The sequence below is a fragment of the Hyperoodon ampullatus genome (genome assembly GCF_949752795.1).
Source record: "Hyperoodon ampullatus genome assembly, chromosome: 15".
Classification (NCBI taxonomy): domain Eukaryota; kingdom Metazoa; phylum Chordata; class Mammalia; order Artiodactyla; family Ziphiidae; genus Hyperoodon; species Hyperoodon ampullatus.
In genome coordinates, this window is record NC_136928.1 from 65,444,216 (window position 1) to 65,457,282 (window position 13,067).

The window sequence follows — 13,067 nt, forward strand, 5'->3', positions numbered from 1 at the left end:
AAGGACCTTGATCTAAGGGATTTTGGGGGAGCCTGAGGTCAATCTGGATACATAGGAGGACTGTTCGATTTTCTAAGTCCACCCGAGGGAAGACCCGAGGGTCCAAAGTACACCACGTCTCCCTGTTACCCTTCTGTGGTGTTATGGATGGTGCCTGAAACTTCCATGCAATCTCCTTCTTGTAGTGCAGGCTGGGAAGATCCCCATCTCTGCCCAAGTGGCCAAGGCTGGCTTCCTAGGCACAGGTGTTGGGCATGATTGCTTTGGTAGTTTCACACATTCCCAGAGGCTAGATTTCCACCTTCAGATTCAGTGTCAAAGTGCTTGGTCACTGCCAACTCACTACAGCCAAGGGAACTGCATCACTCCGGGCAGGGCCACCACAGGGTTCTTCTGATGGGTTACTGTGCCATTCTTCTGAATGGCTGTGTTTTATACTAGAACAGTTCCTTGAAGCTAACTGTTAATTCAGTTTTTTAAATATGATTCATATCCTGGAAGATTTCAGAATATGGGTACAGACTGATAAAAATGAATGAATACACACACACACACACACATTCACCCTTGCACAGTCATCTGTAAAACTTGCCTGAACCCTCCTTCTTAATTCTTTGACAACCTTGAGGCAAACTGAGACCCCATGGAGTGTGATGCACATTCCACTTCCTTCCCTGGGGAACCTGCTTTAGGGATGACAGCAGGCCCTCGTTTAGAGGCAGGCAGGGTGAGGGGACCAACGGTCTGTAGGTTTGGTTGTGTTGGCCAAAGATGAGCTCTATAGAATCACTGACCTTCAGAGATGGAGGGCACCATAGAGGAGGTATGCTCCATCTCTTTCATTTTCAAATGCAGAAAGCCAGGCACAGAAAGAGGGATGGATGTGCTGAGGCCCCTCAGCTGCTGTGTGCAGGACCGAGCCTGGAACTATGCTCACTGCTCTACCAAGACCTTTCCCTTCACAGCACTTGACACTCCTCTCAGCAGGCCAACTATTTCCAGAAGATTCCATTACTTTATCTTTCTTCCATGATGGAAGTGACTAGAAAGTGGGGAGCAGTGATTTCAACTATATGTTTAGCAGGTTCTGGAAAGTTAGATTCTCCTGGTTCCAAACAGGTATGTAAAAAGAAAGGTCGAAATCTCTGGATTCTTCTGAAGGTCAGTCACTTTGTAAAATGGACCTGACACAGAGGAAATATAGATCTGTCTCCTTAGGGTAGTACAGAAGCCTTTACAGATATGAAAATGTTGCAGACTTAGTATCTAATAATAACCGAAATATAGCACTTCATAGGTTTCTCATATATTATTTAATTTAATCTGTTGGCCCTGGATTAAAATTCTGAAGCTGTGGAGGTGTGAGAATAACATCTAGATCTTCAGCATTAACCAGCTCTGGGTCACATTCTGGCTCTGCCTTAGGGTAGTCCTTTGGTCTTTGTACAAGTAGAGTAAACTTTCTGAGCCTCAGTTTCCTCAGCTTTAAAGAGAAGACACAATTCCCTTCTCAGTTTTGTTCAGCAGATTAAATACAGTGATATAAAAAACTCCTTAGCACAGTCCCTGGCAGACAGTCGGGGTCAGTGAATGTGATTTCCCGCCCCTCTCCTTGGGCATGGACCTATTCAACCATTGGGTTGCTTAAGGCTGAACACCTCACGGAAACCCTTAGCCCCTCTGAGTCCTGCCTGTAGGAGAGACTCTACAGCACCCACCACAAAGGGGCGGAGTCAGAGGAGGGCTAAAGAGAGAGATCTAAGAAGCACCCTAGGTCTAGAAACTCAGAAAAGGCCTAAGGAAAATGAGGCTTAACCTGGTGTTTTTAGAGAAGACAAATCCCAGGTATTATTGCTCGAAAGGCACAGAGGCTAGCTCAGGAGAGAGAAACCTGTGTAGAAATTTTATAAGAAATTAAATCAGAATATAGAAAAGCCCAATCTGATTTCACCCAAAATGAGCAATAATGTTAACTCCATTCCTATTTAAAGCCAAAGAGTACGTCTTTGACAGCTAAAGAGAAGCTGCCTCAGGGCAAGAATTTCAAAATGAACCCATTTGATCACAGGAGTATCTGCCTAGCTTGTTTTACTAGGCATGGTCTGACCCAAGCACAGCTGATTATCAGACTCTCCAGAGTTCAAAGATCCAAAGATTGATGGCACTTGAGACTGGGATTGTATATTCTGTTGTCTGTTTGTCTAATATGCACACAGAGCACATTTGCCAGGCAGTGTCTGAGCTGGCATGCCACACTTCTGTCCCAAATAGAAATAGGATGACTTTAATTGGAGAAGAAAAGTCAAGATGGAGGATGGGCCTCAGAAGTTGAAGCTTTGGGAAAGGTACCAGTAATTGTTGATGTGGGATGGAGATGGCCAATAGCTTTCTCTCTCCCACCTTCTGACTTGATCATTCACTATGTGGATGGGTCTTGTTAATCATCCCCAGAGGAGCCAGGTTTAATGGCTACACCTTTCGTTATAAGAATAATTTTTGTGCTACAAAGTACAAAATGTTGGATCGGTTTTCTTCTCCTTGCATTCTGCTATCAAACCAGGTTCCTGGCAAGCAAGTCTTGAAGATTAAGACAGCCTACAATTCATGGACACAAACTCATAGCAGCAGCTCAGCCCCCAGAGGCAGGTAGAAATTCTTCAAGGCTGATAAAATATGTAGGCAGCAAGTGGCCTGTCAACTCAAACAAGGCTAGCTCTGCCTGTTTCAGCTTGACATTATAAAGGTGAATTGTCTGAATCGTGAAAGGGCGAGTGGTATTAACCTTAGGACCAGAAGGATGGCAGCTCCTGGAGAGCGGCTGGTACATAAATCTCTGCTGGTTGAGAAGTAGAAAGATACTTAATGGAAGGGTACTTGAAGGATTTTTTTCTCCCCCGCAGCTAAACTTAGATCATTTGGCCAATGTCAGTGGGAATTATTTTGCTCCCACTCCAGGGCAGGGCCATCTTCTATGGTGTAACTAAAGGACATTCCAGTGACTGGCTACCTCCACTAGTCTTGGCCCTCCTTCTCCTCTGCCTTCTGAAATTCTCAACAGGAGACTCATCTTGGAGATCAAGGTAGCAGTAGCTCCAGAAGCAGCTGTTAAAATGCACAATGATAATTGGGAGTTAGTAGTCATTAGCACCACTGCACAGATTGATTTATCAAATTAGTTATAACCCTTCTGAGAGCAAGGACTTTGGAACCTTAAAACAGTCAAATCAGCAGGAATAAAGACGCAGAGGTAGAGAATGGACTTGAGGACACGGGGAGGGGGAAGGGTAAGCTGGGATGAAGTGAGAGAGTAGCATTCACAGATATACACTACCAAATGTAAAATAGATAGCTAGTGGGAAGCAGCCACATAGCACAGGGAGATCAGCTTGGTGCTTTGTGACTACCTAGAGGGGTAGGATAGGGAGGGGATATGGGGATATACATATAGCTGATTCACTTTGTTATACAGCAGGAACTAACACAACATTGTAAAGTAATTATACTCCAATAAAGATGTTAAAAAAAAAAAAGTCGAATCAGGAAGGAGCTTTAGAAGACATCTAGCGTGGGTCTCATTCTGTATTTGATGAATTTAAGGCCCAGAGAGGTTAAGTGGCTTATTCAAGGTAACCAGCAAATCAGTGGCAGAGTTGGAGCTGGAACCCAGGTTTCACTGGGTACTTGTTTCTAGAATCATCAAGTCTAAACCTCTTATTTACGGATGAGGGCACCAAGTTCCATATGTGAGAAGAGACTGGCCAAGCCTGGATACCAGTCAAATTCCCCATATTCCCATCCAATGGTCTTTATATCAAATTTTCCCTTTCTTCACATCCCCAGGGCTAAAGGGAGATGATGAAGTAAAGGGTGGATGACTAATTTGGTTTTGGGCACATATTCTATTGATCCATCAGTGAGCATTGAGAACCTTCTAGGTACAAAGTACTTCAGCCACTTTGGGTAATAAACAATGAGCAAGGCAGGGAAAAGAGAAGGTGAGTGTATCCTAAAAGTAGGGCAGACGTGGAATGATTGGACACAAGGATGATTCATGCAAAGAAGCCCAGAAAGTGATCACACAGAGTCCCAGGACACAGCCTCTTTCTGCCTCCTCTCTCTCTCCTTACCCAGTGACCTTCCCCATTCCCTCCCCAAGAGAGAATAAACTCAGATTAGCTATCACAGCCTTGGCACTCCTCTCTGGAGGGTGGTTGAAGAATAGATGATAAGGCTGTCAAACGGGGTTGTGAGTAGCTTAAGTTCCCTTTGGCCTTCTCTTCTCAGTTAGGATCCTGATGAGGATTTTTCCTGAGCATCAGCTGTGGACCAGACTCATGTGTACAGATAATGAATTATACTACTAGTTCTTACAGCAATCTCCAGAGGTAGAAATTATCATCCCCAATGTACAAGTGAGGAAATTTCAGGCCAGAGAGGTTAATTTTCTTGCCTGACTTAGATTCAGACCCATCTGGTTGCAAAGCCAGGCTCTGCCCACTTGACCTCAGGCCCTCTCCACATCACCAGGTAACCTTACAAGATGCAAAACTTTACATGGTCCGACTTGTTTAGCTTTTTTTTACCTGCCTTCTGTGAAGATACCTCCCATAATCTGAGTTATATAAAGAACACTTTTTTTCACTTTTAGTCTCCTTTTCATCCATATGGAGCTCAGCCACCTGTGGAATTGACAGCCTGCCATACCTCGTTAGGGTGAAAGTTGTGGGTGAGATGGAGGCCAACTTCCTGGAGAGGAGGAGTGGGGCTGGAAGGTCACATTTGGGAGACAGTTTGCTCCACTGACCATTGGCTGTCCTTGCAGGTCTGGAGTGCAGCTTTGACTTCCCCTGTGAGCTGGAGTATTCCCCTCCACTGAACAACCTTGGGAACCAGAGCTGGTCCTGGCGCCATGTCCCTTCCGAGGAGGCTTCCCAGATGGACCTGTTGGATGGGCCCGAAGAGGAACACACCAAGGAGATGCCCAGAGGTAAGGATAGAGGCCACTGCAAAGTGTCCCAGATGGGCCAGGATGGGGCTGGGATGTCTATTTCTGTTTGAAATTTTGAGGCTTTTCCACCACTGTTCTGTCCTGTTTCCTTTGAAACCTGTTTGTAATATCTGTGCCTCTCCATGTCTTCTTGGGCTATTCAAGGAAGAGGAGGTTGCAAGTCCAATTTCAGGATCAATCCAACCCTTTACTCTCTTATCAATGAAAGAAAATAGGATTTCATAGCTCTCTTTCATGCAGATTTCCCAATGTAAGATATAGATGAAAATGTTAATCTGTTTGTTCATTTGGAATGGGGTTGCCATTTAAAACACAGGACACCCAGTTAACTTTGAGCTTCCAGTGAATAACAAATGATTTTTTAGTATAAGTATGTCTCATGCAATAGTTGGGACATACTTGTACTTAAAAATTATTCAAATTATACTAAAAAATTCAAATGTAGTTGAGTGTTGTGCATTTTTATTTGCTAAATCTGGCAATCCTAATTTGGAAGATGTTGTATAACTGAGTTAAATGTTAGTTTCAAAGCCATTAATGAATATTTAGACTGCATATTAGTTCTGCAAGGTGCTTCCAGTAGTTCTTTGCTGTTTATGAACATCCTCTTCTAAATTATTCTTCTAAATTATCAGGACTGGAAAAGGTAGGCTGAGGATAAATAGTGGGTGCTTGTTAAATATTTGCTGAGTTTTTAGAGAGAGATGTGGAGGCACTAAGCCCTAGCACTGCTTCAGGTCTCTTTAAGGCAAATCTTAGAGCTCCCAATTCCTTGGACCCAGAAAACTTTACTGACCCAGAATAGACCGCCTATATTTCTAACTTTCAGGAAGAAATGATAACTGACATAGTACTGGACTTACTGTACATTCAGAGTAGTATTTTCAGTTTGCAAAGCCCTTCCAACTGCACTGTCTCATTGGATTCCAATTTTGTGAGGGAATCAGGACAGATGGGAAAGCTAGGGCTCAGAGAGGGGAAGCGACTTGCTGAAGATCAGCTTATACATGTGGGTCCAGGTCTAGATGTCTGCCGTGATGAGTCATAGACCAGAATACTTTTCACCATATCATGTTTCTGTCTTTGTAGTGAAAGCTGTGGTGACAGCCTGCTGTGGGCCCAGTTCTTAGGGGTGATTATCTCAGGCAGATGCTCTTGGGAAACTAACAGGGACAGGGCTCAAGTATGCTCATGGGAGACTAATAACTAGTAACTAACGCTCCCAGGCTTCTACATCAGCCTTGAGCCCTGAACTATGAGGCACCTTTCTTTTCTACACACTCTCCCAGGCTGACCTTTTCCATTTTTATGACTCTCTTGAAATTTCTTGACTTTGATACATATTTTAAGCTGCTTTCATCTGGATACTGTTGTGTAACGTGTGGTGTGTATGTGTGTAGGTGTGTGCTCTTAACCCAATAATGCATTCGAATATTCTGGAGAACTTATAAAAAAATACTTCCTAAGCGCTATAGCCTAATTCTGATTCAGTAGATCTGAGATAGAGCCTAGAAATCTGTAGATTTAAAATTTTTATTATAAAAGCTAGCATGTGCAAAAAAGTAGATATAACATATATGCAAGGATTAAAGATTACAATAAAATCAGTACTTGTATTCTCATCACCAAGTGTAAGAATTTGAATGTTGTCAGTCCCTTTACAATCTCTTCTGTCCCCCACCTAGATCAAAAATCTCTCCCTTTCCCCAGAGGTAAATATTATCCTGCACTTTGTCTTAATCATTCATTTGCTTTCTTTGTGGCCTTACCACTTATGTATATAGCCTCAAACAACATATAGATTAGGTTTGCAACCTGTTATATAAATGGAATAATGTTGTTGTTCTGTGATTTGCTCATTTTGATACATGTAGCTGTGGTTCATTTGGTTTTGAATCCATTGCAGAAAAATACCACAATTTATCTCTTCCACTGTCATTAGATATTTGGGTTGTTTCCAGGTTTTTGCTATTACCAACAACACTACTGTCAGCATTTTTGTGCATGCCTCTTGGTGCGTATGCACGTCCAAGAGTTTCTCTAGAGCGTAGAATTTGGAGTGGAATTTCTGGGTCACAAGGTACAGATTCCATTTCAATAGATAATCCAATGTATTTTCCAAAGTGGTGGCACCAAGTTATACTCCCTCTAGTGATGTATTAGTACATCCGGGATTCTGCATCCTCACCAGTACCCGGTATTGCCAGACTTTGTCATTTTTGTTCATCTGGTGGATGGAATACAGTATGTCATTGCAGCTTTGATTTCTATGGGACTCTGTTTTATTTTATGGTTGTGTAAGTTTCTCAGGTGATTCTGAGCTTTACTGTACTATTGGTGTGGACGCTTTTTCAGGTGTACTCCCATTCAGCCACCCCTAGGGATGTCTCTGGATCCCAATTCCTAACCTCTAGAAACAGTCCTGGCAGTACATGCATTTTTGGTCATTGTATGGTTTTTTTATCTGATAACTATTGAATTGTGATTGCAGTTCAGTGAGATCAGGAGAGAGGGACAAGTGGCAGTTGTCCACAGATGTTGTGGTGTCAGACTTTATAACTTTGAAGATCAGATCCTCGATCTTATGATCTTTGGCATCTGCATGTTACTCCCTGTATTGTGAGAAAAAAAAAAAAGGAAGGAGAGGAGGGAAGAAAGAAATACTCCCTTCTCGGTGGTCCTGACTGTGGAAATATATTGAGGCCTTTATGTTTCTACAAAGCTGAGTCCCAAGGGCCAGAGCATGCATTGAATGTGAACCATTTCCCATTAGATGAATTAGCCAGGACTCGAATCTCCACTTTTTAGTAAGTATTGCCAACTTCCATCTCTCTGAAAAATCACTGCTCTTCCTAGCATGGTAGAATCTCACATCACTGAAGAAGATGATGGGAACAACTATGACAAAGCCGCTGTGGATATACCAGTTCATTTTATCAAGTTCTTTAGTGAACAAACACATCCAAACATAACTTGGGGGAATCTCACCATTGTCAGATACTTGTGTTTATTTTTCTTGGGGTCTAATGGAGGGATCTATATTCCACAGCCTTGGTCAGTCTTAGAAACAAGAAACTATCCTCCCAGCTTTTGTAGTGCCGCTTCTGGAAGGCCACTGAGAGGTGTTCAGAATTTCCAGTAATGGACCACTCATTGATTTTTGAGTCAACTGATTACATCGCTATCTGTTTGTTCCCTGAAGTAGGGTTGGTCCTCATGAAGCAGGCTGATGTATTGTAATGTCCCTTGACCTTCAGGGAAAGAGGTGAAGGTGAGGGGAGAGAAAATGACATGCCCAATCCAGACAGCAGCAAAGCAAGGACCTAACTCTTAACTCTTTAGAATCTCACTTTCTCTGTCATTTCGGCAGAAATAATACCATTGGTGGAGATAAAAAGGAGTGATGGAGTGCCCTTTAGGGCACTGTAGTCAATAGAGGTTTTTTTTTTTTTTTTTGCTTGTTTGTTTTTTAAACTCAACATTTATTGGTTGGATGGTATTTAGACTCTATTACAATATTTCTTGTCAGGGGATATAGAAGGGCCAGAGAAAGGCAGTGAGATAATACCAATCACAGATAATGAACTGTAGGAGTATAAATTCTGAATGAATTTAATTTATGGCCCCTGTAGCTGAGAATAATAAGGGAGAAACAATTCAGAGCAGCAAGATAATAAAAAGTGATGATCTTGATAGAACACAGTATTATAAATTAATAAAATCTTGAGGAATCATCAGGTTGAGGCATTCTGTGACTTTTTAAGAAGTGTCAGAGGAATGTTTAATGTCTACTACTGGTATTAACGAGATAAGATTTTGATCTCTAGCTAAGCTCTAGCTATTTTTTTTAACATCTTTATTGGAGTATAATTGCTTTACAATGGTGTGTTAGTTTCTGCTTTATAACAAAGTGAATCAGCTATACATATACATATATCCCCATATCTCCTCCTTCTTGCATCTCTCTCCCACCCTCCCTATCCCACCCCTCTAGTTGGTCACAAAGCACCAAACTGATCTCCCTGTGTTTTGTTTTTGGTGGAGGGCCTGGATGGAACTCTGCTACTGAGATTTTCCTGTTTATCTAAGTAGCTTAGTTTTCAAAAAGTTGAGAAATACTGTTCTGGACCTCTGAAATGACTAACAAAGCTGCCACAGATGACAAGGTACTGCAATGCCAGAGTGGGGTCATTTAGCCTTTTGGTCCACTCCTGTTGTACCCTTCTGTGTTAGATTCTAGTAGTTGCTGCAACAAATGAACACAAACTGGGTGGCTTAAAACAACAGAAATTGGGCTTCCCTGGTGGCACAGTGGTTAAGAATCCATCTGCCAATGCAGGGGACACGGGTTTGATACCTGGTCCAGGAAGATCCCACATGCCGCGGAGCAGCTAAGCCCGTGCGCCACAACTACTGAGCCTGCACTCTAGAGCCCGTGAGGCACAACTACTGAGCCTGTGTGCCACAACTACTGAAGCCCACATACCTAGAGCCCGTACTCCACAAGATTAACCACAGCAATGAGTAGCCTGCATACCACAACAAAGAGTAGCCCCCACTTGCCACAACCAGAGAAAAGCCCATGTGCAGCAACAAAGACCCAACACAGCCAAAAATAAAATAAATAAAATAAAATAAATAAATTTATTTTTTTAAAAATCAACAGAAATTAATGTTTTCCAGTTCTGGAAGCCAGCAGTCTGAAATCAAAGTGTTGGTATGTTTGGTATCTTCTGGAGGTTCTACAGGAGGATCCATTCCATACCTCTTCCCTAGCTTCTGGTGGTCAATAATTGCTCCCCTCACTTTGTCTGTATAATCAGTCTTTAGCAGAGACCTCTGGTTTTAGCAGGATATTGAAGCTGGGAGAGCAGTCAGGAGAGATAGGCAAACTAGAATAGAAGAAACATGTAATTGGAAATACACACACACACACACACACACACACACACACACACTCCAGGACAGTACAATGTTCCTTTCTTTTCACTTACATCAAATGGGGTGATCCAAACTGGGACTGTCTATCTATGTTGAGTGTTCCCCTGAAGCTCCCTTCCTATTCTGCTCACCCTGTCTACTATGAAGTTTCTGGTTTAAGGCAGTGGTCTCTAAACTTTATTTTATTGTATGCCCCATTAGTAAAATATTTCTGAGCACCCCTGCTATGTATGTATTCATCAATTATATGCATATATTTGTTTCTATCTGTATAATGCTATTGGTAAAGCTTATTTTGTTTCTTCTTTAAATTAAAATAAATATAATCATGCACACATTTTGGAGACCACCTCAGGACATCTGTCCTCTATAAATGGGATTGGACTTCAGGGTTTGCTAAGGCATGTCACCCAGCCCTAGAGTCATTGATATCTCTGTACCTTTCCAGTCCTTTAAAAAGCCTTCTGGGCAGACTTCCCCCTGTCTATTCACCTATCATGTCCTGAGCTGCGCTGGCTGGGCACTCTCCATCAAGAAGGCCTTGCAGACAAGTTTAGCTCTTGTGGTCTCTCTGAGTTTCAGAGACCATTTAGTCTCTTTTTTCAGAATCTATATGGTTTGAAAAGGAAAGGAATCACTTCTTGTCTAAGTGCTATTAATGTACTAACTCACCATCAAGAATCAAAAAATATTTTCCTCTATAGACTACCTGACAGACCTGAGGAACAGGGTTGCAACCAAATATTTTCTATTGGCTTATCTAAAAAGGTATCTTGGGGGTGTTGTTTATGATGGTGAAAAACTAGAAATCATTTAAATGCTCAAACAATAAGGATTTAGTTAAATAAAATATAGTATACTAAATATTATGCAGCCATTATATTTATTCTATATAAAAATATTTAATAATATGGGAAAGTATTCAAGGCCTATTATTAGATTTTTTTTAAAAAGGTTAAACAATGTGTGTTATATAACTTGTTTTGTAAAAGAGAAAACTATATGTATATAAGAAAAAAATTCTTATAAGGAAATATACTAACATAGTAGCAGAAGTTATTTCTAGATGACTCAATTATCAGTGATTTTTATTCTCTCCTATGTGCTCTTGGTATTTTCCAAATTTGAGTCCATAAGCATGTACTACTTTTATAATAAGATAAAATATGTCATTATTTTTTAATATAAGGAGATAAAAACTTCTCATTTGAGGCTATGTCTTATTGAATTATTTTAGACTCCTTTGGGAAAAAAAATGTTAAAACATGTTAACTATTTTCTGCCACAACAACGACCAAAAAATCCAGCTGTACTGGCTTGGGTGAGATAGACAAGCAGATGGATAAGCAGGTTGCATTCCTGCCTGCCTGAGTAGGTTACAGGGCACTGGCAGTTCACATCGGCTCACAAATCCAGAGCACCCCCACCCCATCCTCTTTCTGCTCCGCTTATCCTTGAAGGGTTACAAAGGGTGACCACTTGTGCATAAGGCTCAGGAATGTACCCAGGGGCCAAGTGCAGCATGTAAGCAGGAGTGACATCAGCGTGTCCTATTTCTATTCAATCTTTGCCCCTTCAGATGTATCAGAAGGGTTCTGGGTAGTCATGCATTTCATATGAACACAACTTCTCATCATACTAAGGTCACTGGGGCTATTTGTAGCCTCTTATCCCTGCCCCTCTTCTGGAACTCACTATGAGAGGCCATATTAGTTCCCTGGTTCTGCTTACAGAAATGTGTCCGTCATCTCCTGAGCAATCAGGTCACTGGGACTTAGATCTTGACCCCGCAACAAGCTGTGACTTGTGATTCTTTCATACTAATGAGATTCTGGTGCCAACCTGGCAGCTGGACCTTGAGCTCCAGAGAGGGATTTGCCTTAATGCGTTGGCATGTTTTCAGGGTGTCTGGTGAAGTATTTCCTGCCTCCCCATCAGAATGGGCCTCTTCCAGGGTGTTGCCTCTGCCTTCTACAGGAAGCCTTCAGTGGGAAGGGATGGATTATGGTTGTCTGGTAAAGATTGTGCCCTTCCTTAGCTGAATCTAACAACCCTGCCCACAAGGCATGTGGAGTAAGAGAGGAAGACAAGAGTTGGAGGGAAAAGGGACCTGGACTCTTGTCCCAACTTTGCCATAAGGGATGTCACTTTACCTCTCTGGGCTGTAGGTTCCTCACCTGTAAGGTAAAGGTCTTAGACTAGATTGTCACTAAGGCTATTTCCTGCTCTGATATAAGACTGGGTGTAGGCATATCCAATACAAAGGATAGCCATATACCTGGCAAAATTTGTGAGCCACAGAAATCCCCACCAGCCTCAAGAGATATACCTATTCCCCAAGATTTAGCCATAGGTTCTGGAAGCTGGACACCCTCATGGCTCAAGTCACTCTTCAGACCACAGCATCAAGATGGGGCATTGCCTCTGGAAACCTATATGGCACTCTGGAGGGAAAAAAGAGGAGCTCCTCGAGAGGCTAACAAGCCTGAGGAGTGTTCACAGCATAGTGCCATGGGCTGGTGTGGCAGATAAAATTAGGGCCACCCAAAGAAGCCCTAATCCTCAGAACCTATGAATATGTTGCCTTACATGGCAAAAGGGACTTTGCAGGTGAGATTATCCTGGATTTTCCAGATGAGCCCAATGGAATCACAAGTGTCCTGATAAGTGAAAGAGGGAGGCAGGAGAGCCAGCGTCAGAGAAGATGTGATGATGGAATCAGAGGTCAGAGAGAGACAGAGATTTGAAATCATTTAATTATGTGCTATTTGTATCAATTTTTAAATTCCATTTATTCTTTGAATCATATATTTCTTCCCTAAATCAACAATTGGTAATCCCCTACTGAATGCAGGACACTGTAGGTTAAAATCTAAGTCAAGAGACACCTAAAATCAAGGGGGGGAAACCATTCCATGTAAAGTGGCAGCACAGCAGCTGCTGTTGTTGAAGATGGAGGAAGAGGCTATGAGAGAAGGAATGCAGGCAACTTCTAGAAGCCAGAAAAAGTAAGAAAATAGATTTGCCCTTGAATCTCATCCGGAAGGAACATAGCCCACCAACTCATTTTAGACTTCTGACCTCCTGAACTGTAAGATAATAAATTTGTATTTTTTTA

At 42.1% G+C, this 13,067-nt stretch overlaps 1 protein-coding gene across 1 annotated transcript in view; it reads left to right on the top strand.

The window, feature by feature from the left end:
* Positions 1–13,067, top strand: part of ALK (ALK receptor tyrosine kinase) — a gene marked incomplete at both ends in the record, with an annotated part of 722,458 nt that overhangs the window by 210,762 nt on the left and 498,629 nt on the right. The window contains one exon of the mRNA XM_079720718.1: positions 4,823–4,987. Coding sequence (XP_079576844.1) covers positions 4,823–4,987 — 165 coding nt within the window. The remainder of the gene's footprint in view (positions 1–4,822; positions 4,988–13,067) is intronic.